The sequence below is a fragment of the Equus przewalskii genome, chromosome 1 (genome assembly GCF_037783145.1).
Source record: "Equus przewalskii isolate Varuska chromosome 1, EquPr2, whole genome shotgun sequence".
Classification (NCBI taxonomy): Eukaryota; Metazoa; Chordata; class Mammalia; order Perissodactyla; family Equidae; genus Equus; species Equus przewalskii.
In genome coordinates, this window is record NC_091831.1 from 105,445,468 (window position 1) to 105,459,336 (window position 13,869).

At 49.3% G+C, this 13,869-nt stretch overlaps 1 protein-coding gene across 5 annotated transcripts in view; it reads right to left on the reverse strand.

Moving 5' to 3' along the window:
- Nucleotides 1-7,531: 7,531 nt before the first annotated feature.
- Nucleotides 7,532-13,869, reverse strand: part of ADAMTS17 (ADAM metallopeptidase with thrombospondin type 1 motif 17) — a 338,906-nt gene continuing 332,568 nt past the window's right edge. For 4 of the 5 annotated variants that reach the window (XM_070620387.1, XM_070620368.1, XM_070620376.1 and 1 more), the window contains 2 exons: nt 11,750-11,927; nt 7,532-10,529 (listed from right to left, as the gene is read on the reverse strand). In XM_070620387.1, coding sequence (XP_070476488.1) covers nt 10,360-10,529; nt 11,750-11,927 — 348 coding nt within the window. In that variant the 3' untranslated portion in view covers nt 7,532-10,359. The remainder of the gene's footprint in view (nt 10,530-11,749; nt 11,928-13,869) is intronic. The other variant, XM_070620358.1, reaches the window with a different exon arrangement.

Below are 13,869 nucleotides of genomic sequence, written 5' to 3' on the forward strand. Positions count from 1 at the left end.
AGTTTATTGACTTACATTGTAAAATGGTTATTTAATATATGAATCATGATAGAAATAAATTTTGTAGACCGTAACTTATACATTCAGATGGGTGTTGCAGCTGCCTTGGGAGCCTCTGTCCTAAGTGAGTGATGTGGCCATTACTCTAGGGGATGCAGGGATCCTGCTGAAATTGCTCTAAGACCATTACATAAGCCACCATAGACGGTCGGAAATTAACCCTGTGGTCACACTTCGCATGCATGCATTGTATATGTGTGTGTATGTCTATTAGGTATATATAGAATAAAAACAAAATATATTATAATGTAAGATATGTGGATCTATTATATACTTATTTGGTAAAAAAATAACATTGGTAAAAACCATTAACACATCAAATCAACCCTGTTGCAACATTTGCAACATTCTTTCTTCCCCTTATTGTATCCCAACTTAATAAAACGGCATTTGGCTTCCACTAAAGTTTCAAAATCTTTCAGTATTTGATAGTCAACAATTATAATCGTATGTTGACTCTGCAATATACTATTTTAATGATGTCTTAATACATAGCAATCCTTGGGCAGAACTTCCAGAATTGCTGTTTTATAACTATCAACTGGCATATTAAAACTAACCTCAGGGGCAAGAAAGCCAATTGCTGGAGATACATCTTTAGCCAAAGGATTGTTGAACATATGATTGGCACACATAGAATTAAGCTAGAACTGGGCACCCAGAGACCTCTAAAACTTCTAAAGAACAGTTAGTTTGCAAGGATCCTGGGTGAATGGTTTGAGAGTGAATTTTTAAAGGGTCTTAGTAATCTAAAGACTCAGTGGAAACTCAGCCCCTAGAGGAGTTCGGCATTCCCTGGGGACCTATGAGTGGGCCCTCCATGGAAGTTTCTACATCCACAATAGGGCCAAAGTCAGAAATGGATAATCATCTGAAACTGGAGAGAGAGGAAAAATGCAGAAAGTGGAAAGGGAGGGAAAGGGAAGGAGAGTTGGATATGGGGAGGGAGGAAGAGAATAAATATTGACACAAGAAGAAGACAGAAAGTGAGACAGCAAGATGGAAAGCATGAAGAGAGAACTTTGGACAGAGAGAGAGAGAAAGAGAGAGAGAGAAAACAGAAGAAATAGGAAGGAGCCTGTTGGAAAGTGCAGGGACGCTCATTTTCCCTGAGTCTCATTTAAGCTGACCTCCACGTTGTGTGCATAATGTCTGTGTGTTGGACTGTACGGAACTATCAGTCACTGGGCCGATCCCCAGGCAGCCCTGGGAGTGTGCGGATCCTTATCATCGCTCTGCTGGAAAGGAGTTTTGCTTTGGCTGGCCTGGGCTCTATCTACCAAGGGATCCTTTGATTCACTGGGTCATTTACATTTTTCCTACAGTGGGATGGATTCCCCTAGACTTGAGTATCTAGTCTTTTCCAAGGGAAATCCCAGTGTTCTCCTAAGAAATTCCAGGAGGAGCGCCTTCTAATTCCTTGGCCATTTTTGAATAACATCTCCTGAAATGTTGAAACTGCTTGGTGTCTAAAACATGATGGTTTTCTGAGGAGGGCTACAAAGCCAAAGGGAGGACAAGTTCATAGTGTGTGTGGGACTAACGAGAATGCTCCCTGGCCAAGAAAATCCCACAGCGAGCACCCATGTTGCCCTGGATCCCAGCCAGGCATGCGGACTTGTCCTGACAACTCCATGAGGCATGTGGTTAGAACTTTTATTCCAGAAACACCAGATCGTGGCACCACATCAAGTTTTACAAAGATCCTCACCAAACCGTGGACATTGTTCTCTGCCTCCTGAGTCCACCACTCTCCTGCTCCAAAGATAAAATGAAAAGAAGAGAGACAGCTTCTAGATCACCATGGCAACCACCTGGAAACACCTGTCTCTGTTGGCAAGGGAGGGTTGACAAGGGGTAGAATTTGAAAAACTGCAAACATCTTGTTTTCATTGACTTACAGCTAGTTGTCCAAATATTTGTATCATTTAAGATATATGCAAAAAAATCACTGAATTTAGAGTGCACTTTTATTATCCAGTATAAACATCTTCTGGCACAAGCCTGAACTTATCTGAAAATAATCTAAACAATATAAGTTGTAACTAGGAAAGGGTAGGCGTATTCACTTAGTACATGCATATGCTGGGCACCAGGGATCTGGCGATACACACGAGGGACGTGTTTTCTGCCCTGGTGGAACTGACTTTCCAGATGGGAAAACAGATAATACACGAGTAAAAACGTTAACAAAGTAATGAGAGGTTATGGGCCCATACTGAGGAGGGAAGGAAGATGGCCACCGTGCCTGGGGAGCCACTTTAGATAGGGTGTTCAGGGAACGTCTGTCTGACGAACAACATTTCAGCTGCAACATGAAAGATGTAGGTAATCAGCCATGGGAAGAACCGGGGGTGGTGGGAACAAAACCTGCGAAGGCCCAACAGCGGGGAAGAGAGTGGAGGATCATGGGACAGAAAGGAGACTGTGTGGCTGACGTATGTGTGAGAAGGACAGGGGTGGGAGATGAGGACAGCAGGGGCAGGGTCACATGGGGCCGTGAGACGAGAAAACTCCAGGGTGAGAAGCTGTTGAAGGGTTTTAAGTGGGGGAATGGCGTGATTTATGTTTTTGAAATATTACTCTGACTAGGGTGTGGAGAATGTATAGGAAGGAGCCAGAGAGGAGGGAGGGAGATGGTAGGGAAGCTTTTGCAGGGTCCCGGGGAGAGGTCTGTGAGTTGGCGCACAGTGGTGGCAGAGAGGTAGAAAGAAGCAGACAGATTAGAGACATAATTTGGAGGCAGAAACAATGTTTATTATGGCTGCATTAGACTGGGGATGGAAGGAGAAACTGAGGAAAAAAGGATGACTTTGAGGTTTTGATGTCAACATTAGTGGACAGTAGTGTCATTTACTGAGATGGGGAAGCCTCCAGAAGGAAAGAATGTATAAGAGGGAGGAAATTGGGGATTTAATGTTGCAAAATCTAAGTGTGAGGCATGCAGTGGCTGCCATGGTGTGCTCCCCCCATCCCCCTTCAAGACCAAGGCCCTCATCCCCCCAGCTGCCAGCAGCGTTGGCTGAATCACAGCTGAGTCTGTCCCCCAGGCCTCACCCTCGGCAGAAAGCAGCTGACTCTCAAGATTACACTCCTTCCCTGGGGCAGCTCGCAGCCAATGATATACAAAGGTCTGCCCCTTGCCTCAATCTGGAACGACTTTGAAGGGTTATTCCAGCTCCAAAACTCCGTATGGGATCAGCTGAGCATGTCAAGACTGCATTGAGTTCCATACCTCCCTGTACCCAACCCTGCTTCTCTCACTCTGTCACAGTGTTCCCGAGGGCACCTCCCAGTGAACCTTCTGCCCACAAATCTCCTTATCAGAGACCCAGAACTCACACTAAGGCAGTTGGTGCCAGGAGTGGTTCTAGGAAGCAGACCCTAAAATAGGATTTTAGAGCTGCATCACCTGCCAGCTAGATACAAGGGCCCCATGCCCCTGGCATCTGTACAGGACAAGGGTTGACACTTTCACTGGTAGTGCAATACCTCAGCCATTTGAGAGATATGGGGAAACAGAAATTATAAGGCAAAGAAATTCAGTGGCTGTTGCTGACTGTTGTTGATGCATTGGAGAAAGACAGTAAAAATGCTGAGGATGATTAATTTAATTATTAGTCAATTACCTGCTTCACACAGGATCCAAGTTGACATTGCTAAAGGGGACTCAGTGTGTTATCATGGTCTCCCTTTTAGAGTGAAAGGGGATGGGGTTCAGATAATAAATAGAGTCCCCATAGGTGCGGTTCATAGTGAGCCCTTGACGTCCCACTATGGGACCTCACTATGGCCCACTGGGTCCTTGAGGTCACCCAGTGATCATTTCTCCCTTCCCGGAATGTACACTTGGAATAGGTGAACTTCATCCTTGGCCAATGGGATAAAGAACTACTGTAGCAGAGAAGGCCAAGTGGAAGCCTGTGAAACAGCCTCCCTCTCCCCAGGCAAGACAACAAGTCAACAGCACTACTGTAACCCTGTGAGAATGGCATCTTTTAGTGTCCTGCTTCAAGATCTAAAGAATGCAGGACCGGTTGTCCCCATCACATTCCCATGTAACTCATCAGTCTGCCTGCTACAAAATTTAGATTGGGTCCTGTCACATGACAGTGGACTACCGCAATGTTAACCAAGAGTTAGCCCCCAAAACTGCTGTGCCAGATGTGGTATCTTTGCTAGAGCAGATTAACAAGGTTCAAATGCAAGATATATGACTATCGAGCTGGAGAATGTATCCTTTTCCACCCCTGTAAGAAAGGAAGACCAGAGCAGTTCATATTTATGTGTGACAGTCAATAGTACCCATTTACTTACAGACTTCCCCAGGGCTATGTTAACTCTCCCATTCTCTTATAATAGAACTCAGAAGGGCCTGGCCTGTGCAGACCCTTCACAGACTCCACTCTGATCCACGGTATCCATGGCATCAAGTTAATCAGATCAGGTGAGCAAGAAGAGGCAAGGAAATTGGAGGTCTTCATATGATACCTGTACTCTAGCAGGTGGGAGATAAAGCCCAGGAAGATTCAAGGACATGTCATATCAGTGAAGTTTTTAGGAGTCCAGTGGTCTGGGGTATGTCAGGACATCCTCTCCAAAGGAAAGGACACTTGATTACATCTTGCTCTCCCCTCCATTAAGAATGAATTAGAACGAGCAGCAAACCTCTTTGGGTTCTGGAGACAGCCCAGGGACGATCATTCCAGGCAGTAGGGCTGAGCCTAATGGAATCGGCCACATGTGCCAGGCTGGACTTCAGAACTGCTAAGGACAGTGACTGTGGTGTGCCTCCCCATCCCTCCTTTTTAAACAGGGAGAGTCTCCAGGGGTCTGCTATGCCCGTCACACCGTTTTCTCTCAGGGGTTGGCGGTTTGGAGGAGATAATCTCTCTTTTGAGTTCACTGGTCTGCTGATTGAAATTGCTCAAGTAGCTGTCCCCGCAGAACCACATGGGAGGACACCCGTCTGCACCTGCACCTGACTTAGATGACGCAGTCCTGGACTTTGAGCCTGAACATGATGCTGACATAGGATGACACTTTGGGGGTGGGGTGGGGTGGGAGGGGCATGTGTGTACTTTGCATATGGGGGTGTATGAATCTTCCCCCAAATGGCCACAACATTTCCCATCTCACCTGCTCTTCTAAAGCCTTGCCACTCCCTAAGCAAGAGGTGAACTCTGTCCCCTCCCCTTGAACTGCCTTTGTGACGGCCTCAACTATCAGAGGATGGTAGAAGTGATGCCGTGTAAGTTTTGATTTGTCACATGAGGTGACACAGCTCTCATGAGTGTCCTCATCTTTTTCTTAGAGTGTCTGACACTGAAACTCTGCCATCATCCTTCAGGGTTGCCAAGCAGCCCCTTGGAGAGGCCTCTTGTAGGGGTTCTGGCCGACAGTCCTAGCTGAGGTTCTTACGGCTGGCACAGGCTGCCAAATACGCAAGGGTGTGAGCCTTCTGATAATCCCAGCCTCTACTTGTCCTTCGAGCCACCCCAACTGATGCCACATGAAGCAGAGGTGAGCTGTCCCTATCGAATCTCAGATTTGGGACAACTGTGAAGAGCCATCCCAGTCCCAGAGCTTCCTGTGGGATTGACTACACACATGGAGAGGTCATATATGAATATGGAGGTCAAGAGAGAGGTCAGGGCCCAAGAGGTTAATTTGAAAGATAGCAGAATGTACGTGGTCTTAAAAGTCTTGGGTCTAGGTGACATGACCTAGGGAGGAAGTAGAGAGAGGAAAGGGGATGGAGGGCTGAGCCCTGGGGCACTCTATCACCTAGAGAGCTGGCAGAGAAAGGGGAGCTAGAAAGGAGGAGGAGGAGAAAGGAGAGCTCACTCCAGAAGCTGGAGAAGAAGATGTCCCAAAGGAGCAGGCTGCTGAGAGCTGGAGAACAGGGCAGTAAAATGTCTATGCAATTTGATACCCTGAAGGTCACTGGTTACCCGTCAAGAACAATGTTATTGTGGTATAGGGGGCAAAAGCCAGTGGAGTGGTCTGGAGAGTTGAAAGTCAGGAGGTGGAGGCAGCCTGCAGAGAACCGACGGGGGATTAACCAAACGTGTGAGGGCTGGTCTTCCACGTCATCAGAGGAGGACACAGATAGGGCTAGGTTTGCATCTAGAAGCAGAAAGGTGAGGGCTTTTGCCAAGACCGTTTGTAGAGGGAGAGCACCCATATAAAGGGTTCCAGCCCCAACCCTTCTAGCCTGTGTCTAGAAGATCAATCAACAATCCCACAACGGAAGTCCTGACCTTTCCCTTCTCAGAATTTCTGTGGCTCTCATTCTCTGTTGTCCAGGACTCCAGGCTTGTCTGCCTGGTGGGCCTGGGGGCTCCTGAGCAGGTCTTTGGTTCTTTTGTGTTCTCGGAGGTTCCAGAAAGTGCTTGGTTCCTATTAGAATCCTGCTCGACACTTGCTGATTGAGAGCTTATCAATTTCATCTGACAAACTGGAATTGCTGAGGGCCACCCGGGAATCCAAGCAGCTCATAAAGAAATTACATAACATCAGGGCTTTTACAAGTTAACCCACCAGAGAGATCAGAACTCTCAGAGAAAGGAGAAGGTCCTAACAGGTCCCTGAGGTGGGTGGCTGATTGTCCTTGAGAACTAAGACAAGCTACAGGTTTCCCGGCAACCAGGGCGCTAGGGGCAGTTCATTGTCTATTAAACAAATGAGCTGTATTTCGTGAAATTTCTGGGTGCTGCTCCAATATTAAAAGGAGGCACTCTGTCTAACGGAGTTAGGTGCTATAAGTTCTTGGGTGGGGAGCTCTTTCTCTTTGATGCCAGGAGGAGATGGAACCCTCCCCAGGAGCAGGAATTGTGACATCTCTGCTGCATGTCAGGCCCAGATGGGGTCCAAATGGCCGCAGTGGTCCCAGTTATGACAGTGTGGTGCCCTTGATGTCCCCAGGCTGGGAGGTCGGCAGGGCCAGGACTCTGGCTCACACCTCCAGGAGGAGGGAAGCTGTTTGGACCGTCAGCGGGGTTGGGGTGGGGGCTAAAAGTTGGAGAGCCCAGGTTGTAGGGAGCAGGTGCCCATTCTGGCATAAAAGGGGCCTGAGCTCTGTCTGAGGGGCCCTCTGCAGCAGGGGTCACTGTACCCCCACGGAGCATGCGTGGTTCTGCCAGCAAGGTGGCTGCTGCTTGCTTCAGACACCCAGACTCACAGCACAGCTGTTAGACCGTCATGTCCCCACCCAGGGTTTTGCAACTACACAGGGATGAGGCCCAGTACTGAATGATTTGTTAGCACTCACTTGGGGAGACACAGCCACCCGCCAGAACTGCATTTACCAGAGACCTCTGACACCGTCCACAGCTGTGGTCGGCAGGCTGCAGCTCACGGCAGCCAAGTCCAGGCAAGCTCTGTGACCAGGCAGAAGGAAAGGACACAGCCTCCTTCTGTCAGTCCTCGAGGACTGGTTTTTGTCTTTTACTTCACAGACAGCTTAAAATTGTTATGGAAAAACATTTTATTAAACATATTCAACTCGCTTCCAATGAAATGATTAATTTTTCATTTACAGTAGTGTCCAATGTTTGTCTTCTGTTCTTTTTTTGTCTTTCAAAACCAGCACCAAAAAGTAAAACAAAAATACCATGGGTACAGTACGTAATGTAAGTTTACTAATGGAAAATATATACATTTGACTCTGAAATGAAGAAAAGAGAACAAAGCAATGATGTTATTGCCATTGAGGATCTTTCCCTGTGTTCTGATTATATCAAGCCATGGTCAACTGAGAAGGTTTCATTTGCACCAATGAAAATAGCACCATAAGGTCGTAAGACTCTGTAGTTAGTAATTTGTGCAACCGAAAAGGTACAGTACTTGAGTGACAGTACAGGCTATGGTTAACAACAAAGAAGCGTCACTGTTGTAATCACAGGATTTCAATGTCTTCTGGACAAAGTGGAGCAAGACTGCCATGATGGCTTCACGGAAATCAATCATTGCTTGTGTCATAAACAGAAGGCGGGCTGGTGAGTTTCAGAGTAACAGTGCCAGCATGAGCCAAAAGAGCTCAGAAAAACACGGACTTTGTGGAACCAATGGGTGTGGAATAATAACGGAATCAATTACTTGCATTCTGAGGGTGTGAGGCCCTTGCCAGGGCGTCCAGTTGATAGTCAAGGTGGCCAAGGGGGACATTCAGAGGTACCAGGGAAAGTGCTCACCTGTGGGCACATGCCCGTGCTTGCCCAGCCAGGGTGGGCCCATGGGCCCATGAGGAACAGCAGGCAAGCCTTCCCTGGCTTCCTCAGCTGGCTGTCTCCACTCTGCTCCTCAGCCCCAGAGGCTGACAGCTTTCTGCTGATCTTCAGCGAAGTACAGCCCACTTGGGGTGAGGAGAAAACTGAGCCCTAGCTCCCCAAGAATTTGAGAGTTTTGTGCAAACAGGGCTTTGGGGAGTCTGCTGGCAGCCAAGCCTGAGCCGGGGAGGACAGCATTTTGCACAGGCCCTGGAGCAACCGTTGGGTTACACTGCAAGGTGGGCCACTCCGTCATGGCATTCTCTTGGCTCTTTCCACAGAGCACCTAAGGAAGTTTCTCAACACTTCTCACTGATTCAAGTGGAAACGAGTAAATTCCCTGCCATCCGACCACTTCTCTGCCCCTGGGGTAGTAAAAATCGAAAACCAAGACACAGCCCATAAGCCAGGCTTGAGATGGCAGAGAATTTTTTTTCTTTCTGATTTAAGCTGATCCTAAAGTTGTGACATCAAAAACACAGATACATAAACACAGCACCAATAAACAAGGAGCACTCGGAGATGATCCCGTGGAGATTAGCCTAAATGAGATTCCCTCTGAAATAAGGGAGAAGGTGGGTTTCTCATGGTAAAGTCCTTGAACATAAGCACCCATCAAACGCCCACCAAGTTGGTCAGCAAAACAGACCTCCTGGCATCTAGGGTCCCCTCCTCCCAACTCCCGCGGGAGGCAGGGTCCTACTATCTTCCGTGCTCTCAAAGAGGCCACTCTTGTCATCTCCCTGGGCTCCGGAGAGGGCACAGCTCTGTTTTCAGGGTGGAGGGGACTGTAGGAGGGAAAGAGTGTCATTCCTGTCCCAGTAAGAAGACAGGTCAATTATGAGAGCATGACAGTAATGAGTAATGCAGGGTCTGGGCTATGGGAAGGCTTGGTGAGCATGCAGTGATCCTGGCCTAGGCGGCACTCCTCCACTGATCCTGGCACAGCAGGCTGCGTGGCCCCTGGAGGAAATCCACCCTGTGCCAGGGCAAAGCAGCCAGGCCTGAGCTTGAGTCCTCAGAGGTTCTAAAAAGAATCAACTTCAGATAGATGGCCAAGGTCAATGGGAAGCCATCTCCAAGGTGCAAAGCTTTATGCAGTATAGGCTAGAGTAGAGGAGGCCCCCAGAAGGCAGAATGGGAGCCCCACACGCCCCTGACAAAGCTGTCTTGAGCTTACCTTTATGCCAGGAAGCAATCCCGTAGCCCAAATTAGCATGTGTCCCATTTCACAGCACTTTGGACAAAGGCTCTTCTGTTTCCCTATGTGGTGGACAGCAGAGATCTGAAAATTAGATGCCTCCCCAAACCCAAACCCTTCCAGAATATTCTCCCCCACGTGGGTGGTGTGTAGCACTATGTGCCCCTGGTGTCCTTGTTGGCTTACACAGATTCAAACTCTCAGGGACAAGATTTCCAAGGCCAGGCCTGGGATCTAGAGAACATGTTCTCGGAGAGGCAAAGTACCGATTCTCGTGGTTCAAGAAGGGCTCTGGCCACCCGGCCCTCTCTGGAGAAACCAATAGCAGAGGCTCCCTGACATCTGTCCTTCCGTCCAGGGTGTTGCTGGCTTTCAGAATAAAGCCTGTTTTAACATGTCTCATTTTTTGGATATTCCCCCCGTGGTACATCAAGCACTCGGAATTCAAAGGTCAAAAGAAAGCCACGACAGAGGCATTCAATGACGTCTCTCTTTTGACAATTGTCTGTCAGAGGTGTTCCCTTTGAGGTACATGGAACCTTAGAAATTACAAATACTTTGTGACTCATGCCTATCTTTTCCATACTGTAGAAAGCCATCCAGTGGCTGTTAATAATATATTAAGTATAAAAGCACTAACGGCAAATGCCAAGTCCACTCTCAAGTTCTAGCGATTGGATTCTCAGAACAGCCTGTGGGTGAGCGGCGGCGTGCTGTGGGGTCCCGGCCGCAGGACTGGTGTGCTCTCGGGTGGGTGGGCTTTCAACTAGCCATGTCGTCAGGACTCAGACCTCGTGTCAGAGCATTGCGGGACCGCTGGGCCGTGTGTCATGAGCTTGGCGGTGGTGGCAGCGGCTGGCGCATCTTGTTTGCATAGAAGTCCCTGCACGTCTGGCAGCAGCGCTGGTACCACCGCATGTCCTGGCAGAGGTTCTTTTCCCGGATGACCCGGCAATATACTGTCCACTGGTCCCGTGTGCATTTGTAGGTCAGAGCAGCTAAGGGGACAGTGGAGAGAGAAAGCCCAGGGGTTATGGATGGCATGTGGGCATCATGATGCATGCACGGAAATGGCTTGTGATATGACACATTCTGGGGCTGCCTTTACCCATGTGTACACTGGAGCCTTGCACAGATTGAGGACATTATACACCCTGCCAAGGCCACTCTGGAGGCTGCTTTCTCCTATAGCGGACACACTCATGTCCAACCTGACCACTTGGCAGAGTGTAGTAGTCTGCCTGCCTCCTCAGGGTAAGGGTGCTGCCCAACCTGCTTCTGAGCTAAGTGGCACTTACCATTATTTAATGACGGCAGACATCATCACTGCTGGCATTTATAAAACAGAACGGCATAGGGCAGTGGGCATGAAAGGGTCCACAAAAGCACAAGGTCATGGCACAAGCAAGTGGCCCAAATCTCCTTCAGGGTCTTGGTTGTGGGGACAGCAGATGCTGCCTGAGGGAGGTCTCTGGAGGACACCAAGCAGGCTCGTGCATGCAAAAGCCTGGGGTACACCTCTGCAAGCTCAAAGACCCCCAAGGAAGCAACTTAGAAACCCCTTCATTCTGGTGGCATTCTAGCATTGGGGAAAGGGGCTTTGGGTGGGAAAAGATTCCCTAGGGATTTCTATTTGGAAAAGCAGAAACTCTGATCAAAGGAATTATCCGATGAGTGTTAAACGTTCTTCTTCTTGTGCCACTGCCGGCCTAGACCATGGCCTGGTAAAGGGCCAGGTTTGGAGCGCTCACGGCTAAAGTGCTCACACGAAAGCTCTCTGCCGAAGGAAAGACTCCAGCCTATAAAAACCTCTGCCTTCTTCTCCAGCGTTAGCTTAAGAACGTCCCATGCATACAGCACCAAGCTTTCATCCTTCATTTCCAGAAGGAAGCACCTCCCTTTGCCCCCTTCATGCATGGGAGTCCTAAAACGTTTGAGGAACATTCTCCCCTGCTCCCCATTTGCAGGCAGAGGGCCTAGTGGGACGCTCAAATGTCTGAGACTCTAGTTAGCAAACGTCTTTTTCATGACAAGGAATGGAATCCCATCTCTGAAACCTCTGATCTTCTACAGAACTGACAAATGTCAGCCTCTCCAGACCTCAAATAAGGCCTGAGGAGGGGGCTTTCTGGTGTATAGGACTCCCACTGCCAGTGGGGACTCGCTGGCCGGGGGAGGCAGCATCCCCCAGAAGCTGGGGGCCAGCAGAGGCACTCACCAAGGCGAGGGGAGGTGATGGTGTTCACGTTGATCTTGTCATTGCAGACTTCTTGGTGGCACTGTCTGTAGGCTGCTGGCTTCGAGAGGGCAGGGCACTCGTTGCCATGGCGCCCAGTGACCTTGTGCATGCACTGTACCACACGAGACTGCAGGCCCTTCCCACAGGTCGATGAGCACTGCCAGAGACAGGAACAGCCTGAGCTGGGGGCCTGAGCCGGGCTGGGGACCTGTGGTGATGGCTTCACAACACAGTCAGCCCTTGGCCTGGCCCCTGCATGTCATTCTCAGGTGCTTGAAATAATTGTAGGACAAGAGGGCTGGCTGCCTACCAGCTGCCTGATGGAAGACTGTTTCAAGATATTATGAACGGCATGTTTGTGTGCCCTTGACATTTACCTGGTGAAGCCCTAACCCCCACTGGGATGGTATTCGGAGGTGGGTCCTTTGGGAGGTGATCAGGTTTAAACGAGGTCATGAGCCTGGGGCCTCCATGACAAGATTAGTGTCCTTATAAGAAGAGGAAGAGAGAACAGAGCTCTCCCTTTTCATCACGTGAGGACACAATGAGAAGGCAGCTGTCTACAAGCCAGGAAGTGGTCCTTCACCAAGAACCAATTGGCCAGCACCTTGATCTTGGACTTCTCAGCCTCCGCAGAACTGTGAGAAATAAATGTCTGTTATTGCAGCCTCCCAGTCAGCAGTATTTTGTTACAGCAGCTTGAGCTGACTGAGCCACAAGACAACTGCTGAAATACTCATTTATGCTGGTTGAATTTCACCTCCCACCCCTCTCACCCCCGTTCCAAGCAGAGAGCTGGGCTTTGTGAAATTCGTTGGTACCCAGGAGGGACTGGACCTGATGACCATGGGGCTCTCCCCAGCACTGTGTGTGGCATGAAGCTCCAGGGCCTTTGCCCAGCCCTGGGTGTGGAGAGGAGCCCAGTAACGACTGGCGTTGGATTCCCCACGAGCCTGAGGGTTGGAGATCAGAATTAAGTAACGTTAGAGAAAATGAAGAAGTTCAACCTTTCTTGCATAAGAGAGTCATGGACTAATATTGTGGCTAACAGTTTTAATTTAGACACCAAATCCCTAGTTGCTGGCATCTCTAGCACTTGCAGACCTCGGTTTGCTAAAACCAGGCCAATGTAGTTCAACAGACCATCCCAACCCAATGAGTGGACTTGGCAAGATTTTCCCATGCGATTCTGTTCTCCTGTTTCTCTTCCTGTTCCTCTTCGCACACTTTTAAAAGTGTTTCACAGGGAGCCTGCCAGGTATCCAGCTCCTCCACCCTGATCCTGCGCTCTGAGCATCTTAGCCCTTACTCACTCTCCCGGGAGCCCCTGGAATTGTCTCTCCGTTAAGTTGGTCTCTTCCCAGCCAGAGAGCTAGGTCCACATTTGTACTCTCTCCATCTAGCGTCCCCCAGCACCCACACATCCCGTGATTTACAGGGTTCTGAGAGTACTCTGCAAAACTTTAATAAAGCAAAGGCCACAGGTGCAGTAGCCCAGCTGGAGTTAATACCAGCACCTCGAGGTGGAGAGATGGGAGTGGGGTCTTCCTCTGAACGCCACACATGGCGAGGATGCCAGGTGCCATCTGGATCATATGCCTCCCCATCTCCTCCCCCTTGGGCCTATCACAAAAGAGGTGGGAAAACCACAAGTGGTCCCACTGTGGACTCTGGCACTCCCACCCCAGAATGGGCTCTTTCTCCAGTAGGCAAGCCTGGCCCCAGGGCCTCAGCTTTGTGCCTTGCTCCACATCCCATCTTCTGGAAAAACCCATCAAGAGCTGCTTGCAGCCTTGAGAATTCATTGTGCATTACAAATGCATATTTCTGGGCTCTACTCCAGGCCTCAGGAGTTGGCATGGAAGCACACAGAAGTCTGAGGGGTGCTGAAGTGGAGGGATGAGGTCACATGAGGAGGTTCCCACCAACGGGAGGCCTTGAACATGGGACAGGTGCCACAGCAACGTGATTTCTGCCTGGAGGGCATCTTGAAGGGATTTGGCTGCTGGTTGGGATCTGCTGCATGGAATTACCTGGCGAGCTTTTTAAAATCCTTCTGTCCCAGAGCAGTCAACCAGTGCCTCTGCAGGGGGCACGGG